Consider the following 17,298-nt stretch of genomic DNA (forward strand, 5'->3'; position numbering starts at 1 on the left):
TTTAATATTATTTAACATTATAAAATATTTATTATTATTAAAAAATTATTCCTTTTTAAAAATATTTGAATTTTATTAAATTTAAAAATAGTCATATAATATGTTTTAATTATTTATCTAAAAAATATTAATTTTAATAATACCGATGGAGTGTAAAAAAAAGTACTAGTTAAATCAAACATATCTGGTTTTTTTTTTATATTTTACAATAAGATTGTCTCTTTCTTTTATTTAGTGTTGAAAACTGATTTATTAAAATTTGTGTTTTATCTGTTTATTGAGTGATGTGATAAGTCCGAATTTCATGCGAGTGTTTGGTTGCATAAATTGCATTTATCGTTCATTCAATTTGTAAACGCATCTTGTTGATATATATATATATATATGATTTCTTAATATTTTAAAATGTGATTAATTAGTTTGTTTATTTAATATGAAAAGTTGATTTACTAAAAAAATATTTTTTTTATTTTATTATTAAATGAAAAGCTGAGAAATTAAAATTTATTGGGACTCTTTAATTGCATAATTTTATTTTATATCATTCTTACTTACGTATTTACAAAATTAATTTTAATCTTGTTGATTATAAAATTCTTGACGATATGTATTTGTACTTAATTTTAATTTTTAAAATAGATAAATATTTTATGCTCGTTTAATTAATTTTTGTTTATTTTTAATTCTAGATACTATTTATTTTTATTTTTTTTGTCATGCTTTCATTTTATAATCTTGTGCATAGCTCGCAGTTATACCAGTCTCATGATTAAATTGAATAATAATTTTTAAAACCAACAATTAAATTTACTTTTTCATACTTTTGATGCTATTTTTTATTTATAAATTTAATATTAACCTGTCAATGTACACCATAAAAGTTAACATTAAAAATTATCTAGATCAAACTCTAATTTTGACAAGAGAAGGATGCTAAAGGCCCATAGCTAAATACTCCCCTCCTATCATAAATCACATACCTAAATGCTGCCAACGACTTTCCAATAATTGAATAGCAAAAATAGAAAACAAAAACAGAGAAAGGACATGGGAAAATAGGGTTGAAAATTTTGAACAGAGCACTGCCAACAATACGTGTTTCAGAAACCCGATACAACGAGAGTGCACGATTTTACATTTCAATGACACGTTAACTTAATAGCACTTTTATTAAACGTCACATAAATAATAACATATAAACATTAAATTGCATAAATAAATCCCTTTGAGTAACTAGAGCAATTGTCTAACAATAGCCGCAGTTGTGGCTGCAGCATCATGCCTAGCATTGTTGTGATAAGTGAGTGGTGATTTCCCAGAGAAGCTATTCTCACAAGAGGTGGCTTCAACAACAGCATCATTTGCACCATCTTCTGCAAACTTTGGGTCCCCTTTCTGCAAAGCTGCAACAGCTTGCGGCACATCAGCTTCCAGAATTGCTTTGTATCGACCAGCACACAAAATAAGTGCTTCCTTTTGATCAGTTTCAGATCCTTCCTGAAGCAGTTGGTGGATTTTGTCCAAGGCATTGTCTGCTTTGGCTTTGATTACGTTAACCATGATTAGTGCTAACCCTGTGACATCTGCATTGGAACTACGCGGGTCAGATAAGAGGTATTGAACGCAGAGGTCATGATGGGGTGTTTGCTTGCAAGTTTCTTCTATCAGATTGGTCTCCTTTTGAGGGATAATTTTGTGGTTACTTACTGGGGTTGAAATTGTGGCGAAAAGTAGAGTGCAGAAGATGAGAGATAACGGCTTCGAGTTTCTCATGTTTTAGAGAATGAGAAAGAAAATAATATAATACAAGTAGGGAACTGAAAATTTTGTTGAGACTTTTTATAGTTCAGAAGCTGTGCCAGATATTGTGCCGTGCAAGAAAGTGATTCTGTTTCTGGCCCCGGGTTAGCTTTATCTTGCTTAGGGAGCTGAAAATATGCATTTGTTTTGGTTAATTATAGCATTTTCGTAAGGTAGGGAGAGAGATTATTGAGTGGTATATGGTTCCAATCACTCAAATGTAGTCAAGTGAATTTTTATTTTTTGCAAATTTGTAAGTGTTGTTTTGGTGGAACCACCATAGTATTACACACTGCAAAATTTTTTTGGAGGGGTATGCATGCATTTTGAAATATGAGTAAAAAGGTTCATATATTATCTAATTTTCAAAATTACGAGTATTGTTAAAGTTGGTTTTTGAAATAAGGAACAAAATAATTAGCTTTTAAAATTGAAAAATAATTGTTCATTTCAATCTTTGATATTAGGACCTGCCATTTTGACGAATACTAGTCAATCTGGAGTCAAGTATTAGAAAGTAAATTTACTAATAACTATCAAATTCAGGAATTAGACTAACTATTTTAACAGTTAATTTGGTCATTGATCTGATTAGTTAGTCTTCTACAAAACTATCTTGTATGGTTGGTGCTGTTTGTTTGAGCTTTCATATATCTTAACAAAATTTTAATATGTATTATCATTTTATAAATTAAATATTAAATATATATTATCTTAAATATAAAAAAATATTTAATAATTTTGATTAAATAATGATTAGCCATTCCTATTTGTTTACAAGTAAAAAACTTCCTTTTTACATATGAATGGACAGTTTAACAGCATGATTGGTCCCAGCTTCGCTGTCGTGCCTACGTGAGTAATGAATGCTTAATTGCTAATATTATATTTGATTTTTGGTCCAAAAAATGGACATTCTCCTAATCACAACTCACAAGACGAGTCACGTAACCTCACAGCTTGCACAAGGGACATTCTTTTATGAGTGACTTGTGTACATGGCTTGCCGTGAATTTAATCGAATACAGATTTTATAACAGAGAATATAACTTAGCTTGAATTATATATTTTTATTTAAATATAATTTTTGGATTAAAAATAAGAGTGTGAGAATTAATTCTTTAGTTATAAACATTGTTGTCTAACATGATTTTGGCTGGTGAAAATTGGAAAAACAGTTAAAAATGAAATGGCTGCATAATGTAGCCAAATTTAATGCCCAAGTAGTAAGGCTCATGTAAAAGCTTCTTCAGGGGTCGTGTCGCTTTAGTGTGACTAAATGATCACTGGCCAATAGATGCTATGGTGAAGAGTTGTGCTTAGATGTTAATAAAACGCAATCTGCAGCCTAAAAAGCAACGAACACCAGAAAAGGACAAAACAATCCAAAGATTATTTTGGTTCACTTGATCTTATCACAATATCACTTCTTTCAACCCCACCATTTGTAAAGAAGAATGAGACAGGCATTAGTGAGAGGGGAAAGGAGAAGAACAAAACATCGGTTATGCGGCCTATGCCTATCCATACCTGCTTCCAATTACCAATAATTGAAAAAGGATAAACATAGGTCTCTCTTCATTTTTATTTTTTTATAATACACGAAAGGATAAAGTTCTTCTTAAAACGTAGCTTCCTGTCTTTCTCTTATAATGAATGAAGGGAAAAATCCAAATTTTTGTAAGGATCATAATAGCCCACTTCATTTTGGAACATAAAATTTTCATTGTTATTTATGAAAACTATAAGCTACAGGGAAGTATATTTTGTGTCTATACAAATTAAATGTTTTGGAAATTCGCGAGAATGGATTGGATTTTACATACCCGTAATTCTAAATCTTGTTATAAATTTTATTTTTTAAAATATTAAGAATATTTACTTTTTGTTTATTTTATTAAATATTTAAAATATTTACTTCAAATTTTAGAACTGAATTTAAGTATTTAAAAATAAAAAAAAATATTTGAAATATATATATAACAAATAAATTTTAATAAAAATTTACTCCCTTTAAATATTTAAATTCTAACACTAAAAATTGACAGTAATAAATCCGACAAAATTTTTAAAAGAAATATTATAAGAAAATATGGCGTTACTCTTTCTTTTCATGCAACATTTTATAACTACATTAAAGTACTGATTAATAGCATTCATACATAACACCAACTTATTAATTAACCCAAGCATAGATTTGATCAACTAGAGCAATTGTCTAACAATAGCTGCAGTAACAGCTGAAACAGCATGCATAGCATTGTTCTGACTGGTGAGGGGCGATTTCCCAGAGAAGTCACTCTCACAGTAAGTAGCCTCATTAGCAGCATCATTTGCCCCATCTTCAGCAAATTTGGGGTCACCTTTTTGCAGAGCTTCAGTGGCTTGTGGAATATCAGCTATTAAAATTGCTTTGTATTTGTCAGCACAAGAACTCAAGGCTTTCCTTTGCGTCGGTCCTGCTCCCAACCTTTGTAGCTCATGGATTTTTTTTAACCCATCGTTTGCTTTTGCTTTCATCACTTTGACCATGATTTGAGCCAACCCATTAACATCAGCACCAGAGCTTCCAGGGTTTGCCTTTAGAGATTGAAGGCAAACACTGTAGTTGGGTGTTTTCTTGCAAGTGTTCTCTATCGTTTTTTCATCATTTGGCAACAAGGTTCTGCAGTGGCTTCCTGGTGTTGAAATCATAAGAAGAATTGTTTGAAGAAAGAAGCTAAGAATTAGGGGCTTCAAGTTTGTCATTGTTAATAGTTGAAAGAGATCAATGATATATGGTAGGTAGTAGAAGTAATGAGTTATATGATATGACGACTTTGTTTTAAAGAATGGAATGCTGTGCTAGGCCAATTTATAGATAGGATCAGATGAATAGACCCCGTCTCCCTTTACTTTTCGCCAATGGAAGAGGGCTATTAACAATTTATCAACCATGGGATGTTAAATACAAAATGAAGGAAAAGATCACGGAGAGAGAGAGAGAGAGAGAGAAAAAAAGTGACAATTAATTATTAAAAGATCAAGTAAAAATGCGTAATTACTAAAAGTTAACTTTGACAAAATAAATAAATTCTAAATATAAATATGTTAAAAGAAGGTTAATAAAGATTAATATACGTTTTTTAACATAAAATATTAATAATAAACTTTTTAACATCTTTTTTAATATATTCTTAATTATCAATAAATTTTATTAAAAACTATAAGGATAACGTAGATTTTACTCTTTCTTATTCATAATAATCTAAAGTATGTTATATATATTTTTTACTTATAATTTAACATTTTTTCTTATATTTTTTATTTTTTAATAAATTTTAGATAATATTTATAAATATGCTACTAATATTATTCTTTTCAACATATATAAATGGTTTTTTAAACTAGTACATTTGTTATTTTTTTATCTGTGATGTAAGGTTTGAATTTTATAAAAAATTATTATTAAAATTTTTATTATATTAAAAATTTCTTGTTTAATGCTTTTATCAAATAAATAATAATTATAAAAAAATTATAAATAAAATGTTAAATATTTATTAATTTTGTAAGATAATAACAAAATAAAAAATTACAGTAATTAAAGTGTAAAAAAAACAGAGGCAGTAACAACCTTTTATATGAATTAGATTAGTATAACTTAAAATTAAGAATGTGCAACTATGATCTTTTAAAATTATTCTCTCCATTCAAGCTTGCTTTAAGTGCTTCAATACCCACCGTTCTATGAGGACCTTGCAATTTTTAATTTATAGCAGCTCAACATGCATATTGTATCACAAGTAATGACAAAGATCCTAATTTAATTTGTATGAAAAGTAGATTTAAGCGAATTTGATTCTATTCTAATAAAATATAAATTATAATTATTAATTAAAAGTAATTTTAACAACGTCTAAAATAATATATATATTAATCAATACAATTTATTACTAACTTTGCTGAAAAATTAAATTAATAAACTCACTCCATGAGTTTTCTCTTCCACTATCTTAATTTTTATATGCACAAGTGAAGGTATTTAATGCTTTTTATAACATTTTTCCTTTAATTTTTATATATCTTCTTATTGTATAAAAAATTATACAAATGTGCAATATAAATACAATTTCTTTTAATTAAAATTGTCCACAGTGTTAGTTTGCGGCTGTATTTGCATACGATGATTGGCTCGTACTCGATGAGATGCAATTAGCACTATTTTATTACAAAGGAAAGTGCTGAAACATAAAATTTATGGTTGCGTATCTCATGCTCGAGCGAAGACAGCAAGATGCCATTATTGCCATCATATTTTTTGGCTTTGTTTTTAATTACATGCATAAATATGAAATCCTTACACTAAGTTGCATTGAAGTTTTTAAACAAACAAAAAAAAATAGTTAGACAATCCAAAAAATTTAAAATATGTTTAAGAGTTATATTTAAAAGAAAAAAAGATAGATTAAAGAATTTTATTTGCTGTTTAAAAGTTAATTAATTTTTAAAAAATAGTCATAAAATTTTTCTAAACCTCTCAAAATTCTTTTAAATTTAATCATGTGAGTTCTTCCATTTTAGAAATTTTTTAATCTATTAGAATATTTTTTCATATTAATTATTATATGAATGAAATAGGAACAAAATAAATATTTTTAAAAAAGTGTGATGTTAATTTAAAAAATAAAAAATTATTTTTAAAAAAAATAACAATAAATTAATTTTTTAAAATATATTAATTTTTAGAGTGATATTTTTTAAAAAATTTATATAAAATATAAATATAATTTTTAAACTGATAGTTTTAAAATATATTAATTTTTAAAAATATTAATTTTTAGAAGAAATTTTTTTAATTTTTATAATTTTTGAAAAAAATATAAAAGCCAATAATATCATTTATATATTTAAACTCTCTTTTACTTTAAATTAAACATCAGAGAATTTAATTTCCTTTTTCTTTTAATTTTTTTTTTCTCCAAACTCCCAAATGAAACTTTAGTAAATTATATATATTGTATTTGATATTTGCTTGGATCATTAAGTAGACAGCCAATAGCTGATCAGAACTCTAAGATAAAGCGGTGCAAAAATTATAAAGAATGCAAAAACATAAAATTTACGGAATGCAAAATATTAAAAAATTATATTATTAATAGTAGTTTATTAAAATTAAAAGGGTTTATAAAAAGTGGAGGGGGTGCATTTCCCCCCTCAACTCCATGATCGATAACTTTTGATCTATACAGCCATAGGAAGAATGGTTGCAAAAATGGAATTGGTGCACACAGAGGGGTTCTTTCCTTGCACTTCTGATGCATTATGCGTTTTCTGCACACACGAAACTGTCATATCCTTGCATTTACTTGTATGTTATCTGACTGTATAGTTCTTTCAAAGTCTTCTGGTAAGTGAATGTGGGATAGGATTAGGATGATCGATTATGTGATATAATATGCAATAAAGCAAACATGTTGCTTAGCTTTAGGAAAAAGGACTTCTACGGTCCATGAATTACGAGAACGTGACATGTCTCCCTTGAATTTTCACAATAGGCTAGAACTGGCCAGTGAGGTTTTTCCTAACCAAACTTATAAAGTATAGATATTGGACTAAAAAATATTCAGTGTATGATTAATTTAAGATTAGTCTATATAATACTTTTTTCAAATGAGTTTTTAATTTAACACTTTTTATTAGTCATAATTAAGTATATACTGTTTTAACCAATCATTCATTAATACGAAAAGTATAGATCAAAAGGCATGAAAGATAATCAAGCATATATATTAAATTTTAAATATATTTAATATATAATTTTATAAAGGAATATTTTCATATATTATACAGGAAAATCAGTTCACATTAATTAATGGAATAATATTTAATTGTTGGTATATTATACAGTAAAATAATCAGGAATGAGAACAATAAAATTCAGAATTCACAAGAAAATTATCAAACATTTTAAATTTCGCGACACTTTCTCCAAAAATGAGCACAACTTATGATATAATATGAGTAAATATTGTAATATCTTTTATATTTTTTAATAGTAAAAGAAATTAAATACATATATCAAAGCATACGCTAAATTGCATATTTTTAAAAAATAAATCAAGTAAATATAATTAAGCATTGACTTTTTAAATTTGTCTAAAATGAGCCCGGTAGGTTAAACTCTTTACACTATTTTAAATATTTGTATAACTAAAAATTAAGAAGTGTATCTTTTATAACTATATCGTGATTTTAATCTGATTATCATAAATTACAATTTTTATATTTAAATGTGAGACTTATACACGTGTGTATTTTTTTTAATTTTTTTTCATTTTAAATAAATTCACATATTTATCTATGCGTTTGAGTTCAATACTTTCATGTAAAAAAATTTGTACTTTGAGAATTAAAATTGTTATGATAAAAATATTTTTAACTCAAATGTAATTACTTTCTATAAAAAAATTTCAAATAAGATTATTTTCATAAAATATATTTTTGTTAATATTTAATCTTCAAGATTTATTTTAAAGTAGTTTTTTTTATTTAAAAACATTTTTAATATAATAAATATATTTTTAAAATATAAATTATTCAATAATAATCGTTTTAATTCAATCCTAAGAATTGATATTATATTTTTATATTATATATAAATTTATAATAATAATAATAATAGTAATAATAATTAGTCCACCCGAATTAATTTTTGGCAACAGAAAACTTGGGTTGGCGGGTCCGGATCCGGAGGAATCAAAGCTCCGGAGATGAGGCTAGAAAAGAAAACCCTAATTCTGGATCCGCTCGCTTCAGCAGCACGTGACACACGTGACTGTGAAATATTGTGAGCAGCGAGCGCCGCAATGCTCAATCACAATGTCTCCGTTGGTATGCAAAACTTTTTACATTGACCGTCCGATCGATTGCCACGTCATCGATCCGTGTGAACTCATGTATCGACGGCTCAGATGAGTGCTGCAGAGCAACTGGGAGAACGAGGCGAAGAGCATGCTAACATCACTGTCTTCGCTATTCTCCGTGCTCGATTTTCGATCGATTTTTTCCCCGTTTTCGGAATCTGGAGGAGAAAGTGCTGCGTCATTTGGATTCGAAGATGAAGGCCACCGACGAATTGAAGGAGCAGATTGAGGAAAACGAGGTCACGGTTTTGAGTGAAGACGACGATGAATATGAATCCGAGGATGAAGTAGAAGATGGAGAAGATGATGAAGACGACGACGAGGACGAAGACGAAGACGACGAAGACGACGACGACGATGAAGACGAGGATGATGCTCCTGCCGGCGGTGACGACGAAGATGAGGACGAGGACGAAGAAGAGCAAGGAGGTGATGGTGAGCGCGGTGGTGATCCTGACGACGATGATAACGACGATGACGACGACGACGACGAAGAGGAGGAGGAGGAGGAGGAGCACGACGAAGAGGTAGTTTACTCAGATTTGTTAAATCCCTAATTTGCAGAAATTGTTTCAGTTTTGGAGGCTTCACAAATATGGATTCTTGATTGTTTTGTTTGTTATATTTTGTTTATAGAATTTCACTTGATTCGTTTGATTTCGCTTTTTATTTTTTGTATGAAATTTTTAATATGTTCTACGCTAGGGTATTTTCTAGCATGTTCATTTAACCGTTTATGATTATTTTTGAAGACCTTGCAGCTTTCTCTGACTTTCCCCCCTTTTTAGATCATAATAGGTTACAGTAATAGTAAATCTGTTTGCGGGAACAAATGTTCAGTGATGTTACAGCTATCTATTTTTCTTTCTGTTTCAGACTTACGTGCATCAGTACGATTAGTACCGACTGAAAAAGGAGAGAGGAGAGGCCATATCTTAGTTCATCTGAATCTTCTTATTCATTAAGTAGTAGCACACTTTTGAATTCACTTTTTGAGCCCAAGAAACTTTACTCTTTTTTTATGTATGCTCAATTGTTTGGTATTCTTCTTTGTTTGATCTTTTATAGTTCATTTATATTTTATCTTGCTTTGTGATTTGTTCTTGTTGTATCATTGATGCTAACCATCTGGGGTAAACAAACAAAAATCCTGTTCACTTGTTATAATGAATGGACTGGGTCCTTTATTGGCATCGTTTGGATTGCTTGGATTTTCAGCAACTCTGTCTTATGATGTGGGGTTTGATAATTAATTTGAGTCTCTGTCAAAAGAACTCGACCAGTCTTACATAATTGGTCATCTTTAATTGCATTACGCAAGCGAGTTTGAAAATGAAGACAGGGGACATTCATTTTAGTTATCTGCATCTAATGTGTTGCTCCATTATTGTATTTAGGTCATTCTCTTGTAAGTATATTTCTATTTTGCTACTATGTCTTTTGGCATTTGAACTACTCTGACACAAAAAACTTTTAGGAGGATTTGGGAACAGAATACCTTGTGCGCCCTTTAGGCACTGCTGAGGAGGAGGAAGCATCGAGTGATTTTGAACCGGAGGAGAATGGTGAGGAGGAAGATGAAGGTGAAGATGATGAGGATGATGATAAGGCTGAGGTTCCACCTAAACGAAAGAGGTCAGATAAAGATGATTCAGATGATGATGATGGAGGAGAAGACGATGAGAGACCCTCTAAGCGATAGAATTATGAATTGATCCATTCTTTGGTTGGGGATCTATCTACTCAACCATAGGTCAAAATCTCACTCTATGTCCTTAAACAAATTTCACAGAAAGGATAATTAGGTTCGTGGAATTGTTTCTTGCTCTGTTGTATTTATATTTATATTTATATTTATGGTGAAGTGTTATTAGGTTTGCTAGTTTTGTCAGGTCGGTGCATAGTCAACAGTGGATTATTAAAACATGTGGTAGAACAAATTTTGCACTCTTGAATTTTATCTTCTAAGTACTTTCTAGGTCGGAAGATCTTGTGCATTACTATTTCTTACCCTGAAATTGTTGGTAGATCTCCTCTGATTTTGCATAACCGTTTTTTGTTTCTTACATGATGATGGCAACCCATGCAAGAAGAGTGTTAGTAGGAGACTTCTTAACATATTTTATATATATATATATATATATATATATATATATATTATTAGTTGAAATTTATTAAAATTATAGAAGTATGAATAAAAATAAATAGATTAGAAGTAAGATTCATGTTTTTAATAAGTTTTAGTTAATAATAAAGTTCTTTTTAACAAAAAATGTATTTGAAAGAATGTATATTTTTGGGGTAAAAAAATGTTATGAAGTGTATTGTTATTCTTGGTCCTTCATGCAATCATATGTTGGACTTGTGAGTACTGATTGCCTGTCGTACATAACTCATCTTTTTTGTGCGCGCACGAAATTAATTTCCCCATTTTTGTGTCCATTGTGTACACTGTAATTGGAAAATGTTTTTCTGCCGTCTTTTACTGAAAAGGGGTGAGGCATTTAAATTTTGGGATTAATTACGTTCTTGATCCATTTAACTTGAATTATGTTTTTTTTAAGTTAATTGAGTTAAAATATTTATACATTTTAGCAAATTTGCTCTTTAGCCGAATTTTTTTATCTAATTTTAAAAAATCATTATGATTTATTTAATTTTATAAATAAATTGATTAAATTATGTTTTATGTAAAATTAATCAATTAAAATATCAATTTTTTTTTTCAAAATAAAAATTCAATTGATTTATTTAAATAATAATCTCATTTCTTTTAAAATTTTATTGTACTTTTGTTTTTATTTCTTTAAATTATTTCTTGTTTTGTTTTCATCGTTAAAAATCTAAGAGGTTGTTTGAGAAGAGAAATTTTAAAAGAAGGAAGAGGAAAAAGTAAATTTTATATTTTAAATAAATATATTTAAAATTAATATTTTTTTAAAAATAAAACATATAAATTAATATATTGATATAAATTTAATATATTAATTATGTATTTGTTATTATCAATAATATATAATTATTTAAATTTAAATTTTGAAATATGTAATCTCTTTCTTACTTTTTCAAAATTTTCTTTCCAAACATACTTTAAAACTGAGGGTGCAAAAAATAATGAAAGTTTAAATTAAAAGAAAATTAATAAAAGTTTTTTTTTGCATACTTTTAAAAATAGATATATTTAATTATTTAACAGAATCAGAAGTTTAAATTATACATAATTCAATTTAAAAATAGTTTAATGATAATTAGGTTTTAATTTGGTTATAGTGGAGTCTAGGGTTGATTGGTGCTGAAGTTGGCCGAAGAGGGTCTGGTGTAATGCCCTAGGCAGCGCTAGGCCCTGGTTTGCGTTGCTTTCTGCCTACAATATTAGAAAACTGTATACAAGCCACTGAAATAGGAGTATCAATCAGCTCGTAACAAAGAAGCTCACATGCGGAAGGGGATAAGTTGTTGAAGAGTAAAACTGTTTACGTGTGTCATTCATTAGAACCGTTACACTCATGAAGAGTTGTTTTTGATTGAGCCGTGATGTGAAAAAACAAGACTCATTCGTGATTTTGATTGTTGTACTATTCGGTATGTGGGCCAAGGGATCATAGGCTTTTTTTATTTTTTATAAACTTTTTATTAAAATTTAATTTTTCTGGAGTGATTTCTCAATGCTCGTTTTTTGTTAAAAAAAAAACGGTATTACAAGACGAGATTCATGAAATCATAATACGTGTCAAGCTTCCATAATGTGTGTGATCACCACACGTGTTAATGTCTCAAATAATTTTACATCTCCAATGAGCAATACAAATATTATGCTATGCTACATGGCAGTGATACAAATCTCACCTAATATAAAAGGGGGACTCGTTGACAAGTTTTGACACATAGCATTGTCTATAAAAATTATATCTTATTAGTTATAGTCCAAAATAAATAATATCAAGATAAATATAATACGTGTGGTGATTTATTATTAAGTAAAGTGATTTATTATCAAGATAAATATAATAGTTATAGTCCAAATCTCACCTAATAAATAATATCAAGATAAAATACTATTTTTTAAGTAAAGTGATTTATTATTAATATATATTTAAAAAGTGTATAGAAAATTTAAAGAGATATAAGATATTAAACTTATTAAGACAACCTGAATAATAATTCAAACCAATCCTCAAATGTACACTAAACTTACATTTTGAAATTTAAACTCATTAAAAATAACTTTAAACTAAGCTTAAATTAGTAGAATGAGACAAGTAAGCATCTATAAATACATAAATGAGATTTTTTTTCTATTATAAATATAGATAAATTTTATAGCATAAAAAATTTAAAGAAGAAAAAGTATTACTAAGCACACAATTACATCAGCATTAGGTATATTCGTACAAATAAAATCCACATATTTAAGACCTAAGGCGATAGGAAATTGAATGTTAAAATTAAAATTGGATTTAACTAAACATGAAAACAATTTAATTGAGTTATTATGATTGTTGTTTTTAAAGTAAGGCAGAAATGGATAACACAAATTGAAATTTGAACATGGCGCGGGTAGAAATCAAGAATCCGGAACAGAAAAACCTAACCCTTAATTCGCCCACTTCAGTGGCACGTGACACACGTGACTGCAAAAATAGGGGTACCGAGCGCCGCAAGGCACAGTCACGCTATCTCCGCTGAAACGCAAATGCTTTTACATCAACCGTTCGATTGAATGCCACGTCATTGATCTGTGTGAATTCACAAATCAACGGCTCAGATCAGTGTTGCAGAGCACCTGGGGGAAGCGAAGGGAAGAGGCTGGTAACTTTGCTGTCTACTCTATTCTCCCGTGCTCGATTTTCGATTGATATTTTCCCCATTGAGGAACGCGGAATTTTGAATTCTCGCGGAGAAAGTGCTGTGATATTTGGATTCCTAGATGAAGGCCATGGAGCAATTGAAGGAGAACGTGGAGGAAAACGAGGTCATCTTTTTGAGCGAGGAGGAGGACGACGACCACGAATATGACTCCGAAGATGAAGTAGACGACGACGAAGAACTCGACAATGACGGCGAGGAAGACCACAATTGCGAAGATGATGCTCCTGGCGGCGGCGGCGGCGACGCCGAGGACGACGAGGAAGACGGAGAAGAAGAAAGAGGCGACGGAGAGCTCGGGGGTGATCCTGACGACGATGATAACGACGACGACGACGATGAAGAAGAAGAAGAAGAAGAAGAAGAGAGGGAGGAGTTGGAGAAGCAAGGGGAAGAGGTAGTTACTCGGATTTGCTGATCAAATCCCTAATTTGCTGGATTTTTTACTGTTTTGGATGCTTTGAAGATATGGATTATAGATTGTTTATGATTTTTACTTATCAATTTTCACCTGATTCGTTCGATTTCCATTTTTTTTTTCATTTTGATTATGTTTCATGCTCGGACCTAGGGATTGTTTTCTAACTTGTTCATTTAGTCATTTACGAATTTCTTAAGACCTTGCGGCTTTCTGAGTCTTTTTCTGCTTTAATTCTTATTTTTCTGAACTATAGGTTATAGAACCTGTTTGTAAGAGTGATAATTGTTTGATGTTACATCCTCATATGCTTTTTTCTTCTTCCTATTGTAATGAGAGGGGCTTAGATTCTCCTTGCTCAAATGTCCTTTTCCCTCGTGATATTTGGTCTGACCAAAATTCTGTTTCAGAATTATGTGCATCTGTACGGTTGGTACTGGTTTAAAAAGGAGATAGGAGAGTTCAACTGAATTTTCTTAATTATTAATTGATATATCGCTTTTGAATTTACTTGAAGATTATAGACATCCAATAAAATTTACTCTATTTTACATTTAATATATTAATATCATGAAATTGCTCAATTCTTTTAGTACACATTAGTGTTTGATCTTTGATAATTCCCTTTTTTTATACATTGCGGATACGTTCTTGTTATCTTATTTTTTTTCTTTCTAGAGTACGTAATTTTTTTCATGGAAATCAATGTTGTTCGAAACAGGGAAGATCAATGAATGTGACAAAACTCTCCCTGATTCTTGTTGTCTTATTGATGCCAACCATATGTGGCAAACAATGAAATCCTGTTCACTTGGAATGTGCATTGTATGAATAATCGGGTCTTTTATTGGCATGGTTTATATTACTTTGATTTCTCAGCATTTCAAGCTTTATGGTTTGGTGAGAGGGTTGAGAAACAGTGAGGTAGAATAAAATTTAAGGTTTCAGCGAAAAGAGCTAAAGGACACGTTGCACTTAAGAGGTTATCTGTCGTCTTTAAGTGAGAATGAAAATGAAGAAGCATTTGATTAATTTTTGTTATCTGTATCTGTTGTATTCCTCCATTTTTGTGTTGTTATCCAGCTTCAAATTTAATTTTCTATTTTGCTATGTCTTCCTGTGTTTGAATTACTTTGGCACACAACTTGTAGGAGGATTTGGGAACGGTGGAACATGACAGCCCATTAGGTGTTGACGATGATGAGGAAGATGAAGGTGATGATGACGAGGATAATGAGAAGGCTGAGGATCCACCAAAAAGAAAGAGGTCAGATAAAGATGATTCAGATGATGATGATGGAGGAGAAGGGGATGAGAGACCCTCTAAGCGATAGAGTTAGGTCCATTCTTTGCTTAAGGACTCAAAACTAGTCAACCACAGGTCAACATAGCGCTCTCTGTCTTTTAAACACATTTCAAAGAAAGGATAAGTAGGTTCAGGGACTTTGTTTCATTCTCTCTTGTAATATAATGGTGCAACATTATTAGGCTTATTATTTTCGTCTGCTTGATGCGTAGTCTATAATGGGTGAAAACATTTGGTAGAACAAAATTTGCACACTTTTATCTTCTAAGTACTTTGTTGATCTGTAGATTTTATGCATTAGTATATGATACACTCTAAAATTGTTGGCAGATTTCCTCTGGCTTTGCATGGTCATTTTACTACAATACTATTGTACTCGTGTGTTGCTATTGCATGTTGATGGGTGCTTCGTGTCTCTTGGACCTGTGCATGCTGGATCCACTCGAGTATTACACTTTTTTTTTTTGAGGCACCCAAAAAATGAATTCCCCATTGTTCATGATATATTGGGTCTACTACAAATAGAAAATATACCCCCTTTTTTAGCTAAAACTATGTGCTAGGTATTTTAGTCTTGCCTTGATGAGTTTCAACTGTAGGGAGGGTGAAACCATTCATACATCTGGAAAAGGTACCGTGAGTCGTACCTGCCATAAGAAAAGCTCATTCATAATTTATGACAGTTCAGAAAGCAAGCCAATATACCCGAATGAAATTATGGATTAATTGCGTTGCTTACCATTTCTTGCTCAAATCTTTTTTTGTCCGTCCAAGGCACCGCCAAATGTATATATATATATATATATATCAAGGGATGCCATGTCTTTTTTTGTTGATGTTTTATTATTATTATTATTATTATTATTATTTGTTGCTCTTATTTTGGCCACGGAAAGTTGAATTGAATTAATTGCCTGATGAATTAAACTAATCGGAAAAGAAAATTTGATGGCATTTCATTACAATTTACAATCAAATACTAGTCGAATCTCATGTCAGGACAGCTGGAGATAACGCGTAGTGACAGTAAAAGATAGGGAAGCTCAATATGGCCTCTGGTTAACGGAGTTGCGACCGGAAGGAACCGACCAACTAAGGTGAAATTCTTGGGTTTTTGACGAGTATATTTCTCAGAGAGGAATTGTTAGCACTTGGTTTTTAGGCCATGTCGGTGCTTGTCTTTCGGCCCTTGTGCCTCTTTATTTCAATTACAGAAAACATGCCTCGTTTATCGTCAACTGTATTTTAGAATTAGAGGTTTTCACAATTTTCAACTAACAATTTTTTTAAGAAAAAAGTTCAGCAAATTTATTAGCTATTTTTGACAAGTATATATTGTAGAATTTTATTTTTAACTTACAGTTATTTACATGCATCATTTCGGTTGTGGGATTTGGATTGGGTTAGCATATGTTTGTCAGATTTTGAGATACTTTAAAATGGGGATTTTTGTTGGTAATTTTTAATCATTATTCTTAGAACATTGATTAGGAAATCATAATTTTTTTATTAAAAATGTTATTATTTTAAGTTCCTTGTAATCTTAAATAGTCTAATACAACTTTTAATAAAAAAAATTGGTTGTAGTTCTTTGATTAATATTCCAACGATAGTTAGTAAGGCTTTTATTTTAGCAAGTCTTTGCGAATTAAACAATTTATTCTATCTTCTCAATACACATTTGCGGAAAGGGAATAAGCATGCTGTTAGTCAATTAAGATTTAAAACATTGTGAATATAATTTTCACGGGGACTGAGAAGAGCGGACGCCGTTTGATGTTATCGTTTGCATTCTGTTTCACAGAAGAGAATTATTAGAAACTTCCAGAAAAAGGGCAGAGCAGAAGAGGTTTTCCAACGCGATTTTTGTGATTGATTATTAATTTTTTTGATAATGGCGATTGGTTACTTTTTTATAAATAAAATAAATTTTAAAATTATTTAATTTACAAAATAAATATTTTTATTAATAAGTTAGAAAATTATTTAATAAAAAAATTAAA

General features: G+C 30.0%; 4 protein-coding genes across 5 annotated transcripts; 2 read left to right on the top strand and 2 right to left on the bottom strand.

Moving 5' to 3' along the window:
• Nucleotides 1-1,233: 1,233 nt before the first annotated feature.
• Nucleotides 1,234-1,794, bottom strand: LOC113848055 (cell wall / vacuolar inhibitor of fructosidase 1-like). The gene has a single exon (XM_027477421.1). It carries the CDS (start codon nt 1,771-1,773, stop codon nt 1,234-1,236), a length of 540 nt encoding a protein of 179 aa, XP_027333222.1. The 5' UTR covers nt 1,774-1,794.
• A 2,211-nt stretch (nt 1,795-4,005) lies between these two features.
• Nucleotides 4,006-4,606, bottom strand: LOC113848046 (cell wall / vacuolar inhibitor of fructosidase 1-like). Its single transcript, XM_027477408.1, has one exon. It carries the CDS (start codon nt 4,546-4,548, stop codon nt 4,006-4,008), a length of 543 nt encoding a protein of 180 aa, XP_027333209.1. The 5' UTR covers nt 4,549-4,606.
• A 4,012-nt stretch (nt 4,607-8,618) lies between these two features.
• LOC113847123 (prostatic spermine-binding protein-like) lies at nt 8,619-10,694 on the top strand. 2 transcript variants are annotated; one of them, XM_027476009.1, is made up of 2 exons: nt 8,619-9,232; nt 10,186-10,694. In XM_027476009.1, exons 1-2 carry the CDS (start codon nt 8,900-8,902, stop codon nt 10,405-10,407), a joined length of 555 nt encoding a protein of 184 aa, XP_027331810.1. In that variant the 5' UTR covers nt 8,619-8,899; the 3' UTR covers nt 10,408-10,694. The 2 variants fall into 2 exon arrangements, with proteins under 2 accessions (XP_027331810.1, XP_027331809.1); XM_027476008.1 differs by having other exon boundaries at nt 8,624-9,232; nt 10,183-10,685.
• A 2,531-nt stretch (nt 10,695-13,225) lies between these two features.
• LOC113847941 (acidic leucine-rich nuclear phosphoprotein 32 family member B-like) lies at nt 13,226-15,617 on the top strand. Its single transcript, XM_027477276.1, has 2 exons — nt 13,226-13,968; nt 15,141-15,617. Exons 1-2 carry the CDS (start codon nt 13,633-13,635, stop codon nt 15,321-15,323), a joined length of 519 nt encoding a protein of 172 aa, XP_027333077.1. The 5' UTR covers nt 13,226-13,632; the 3' UTR covers nt 15,324-15,617.
• The last annotated feature ends 1,681 nt before the right edge of the window (nt 15,618-17,298 follow it).

Source organism: Abrus precatorius, unplaced genomic scaffold, assembly GCF_003935025.1.
Source record: "Abrus precatorius isolate BTA unplaced genomic scaffold, Abrus_2018 Scaffold8, whole genome shotgun sequence".
NCBI lineage: Eukaryota > Viridiplantae > Streptophyta > Magnoliopsida > Fabales > Fabaceae > Abrus > Abrus precatorius.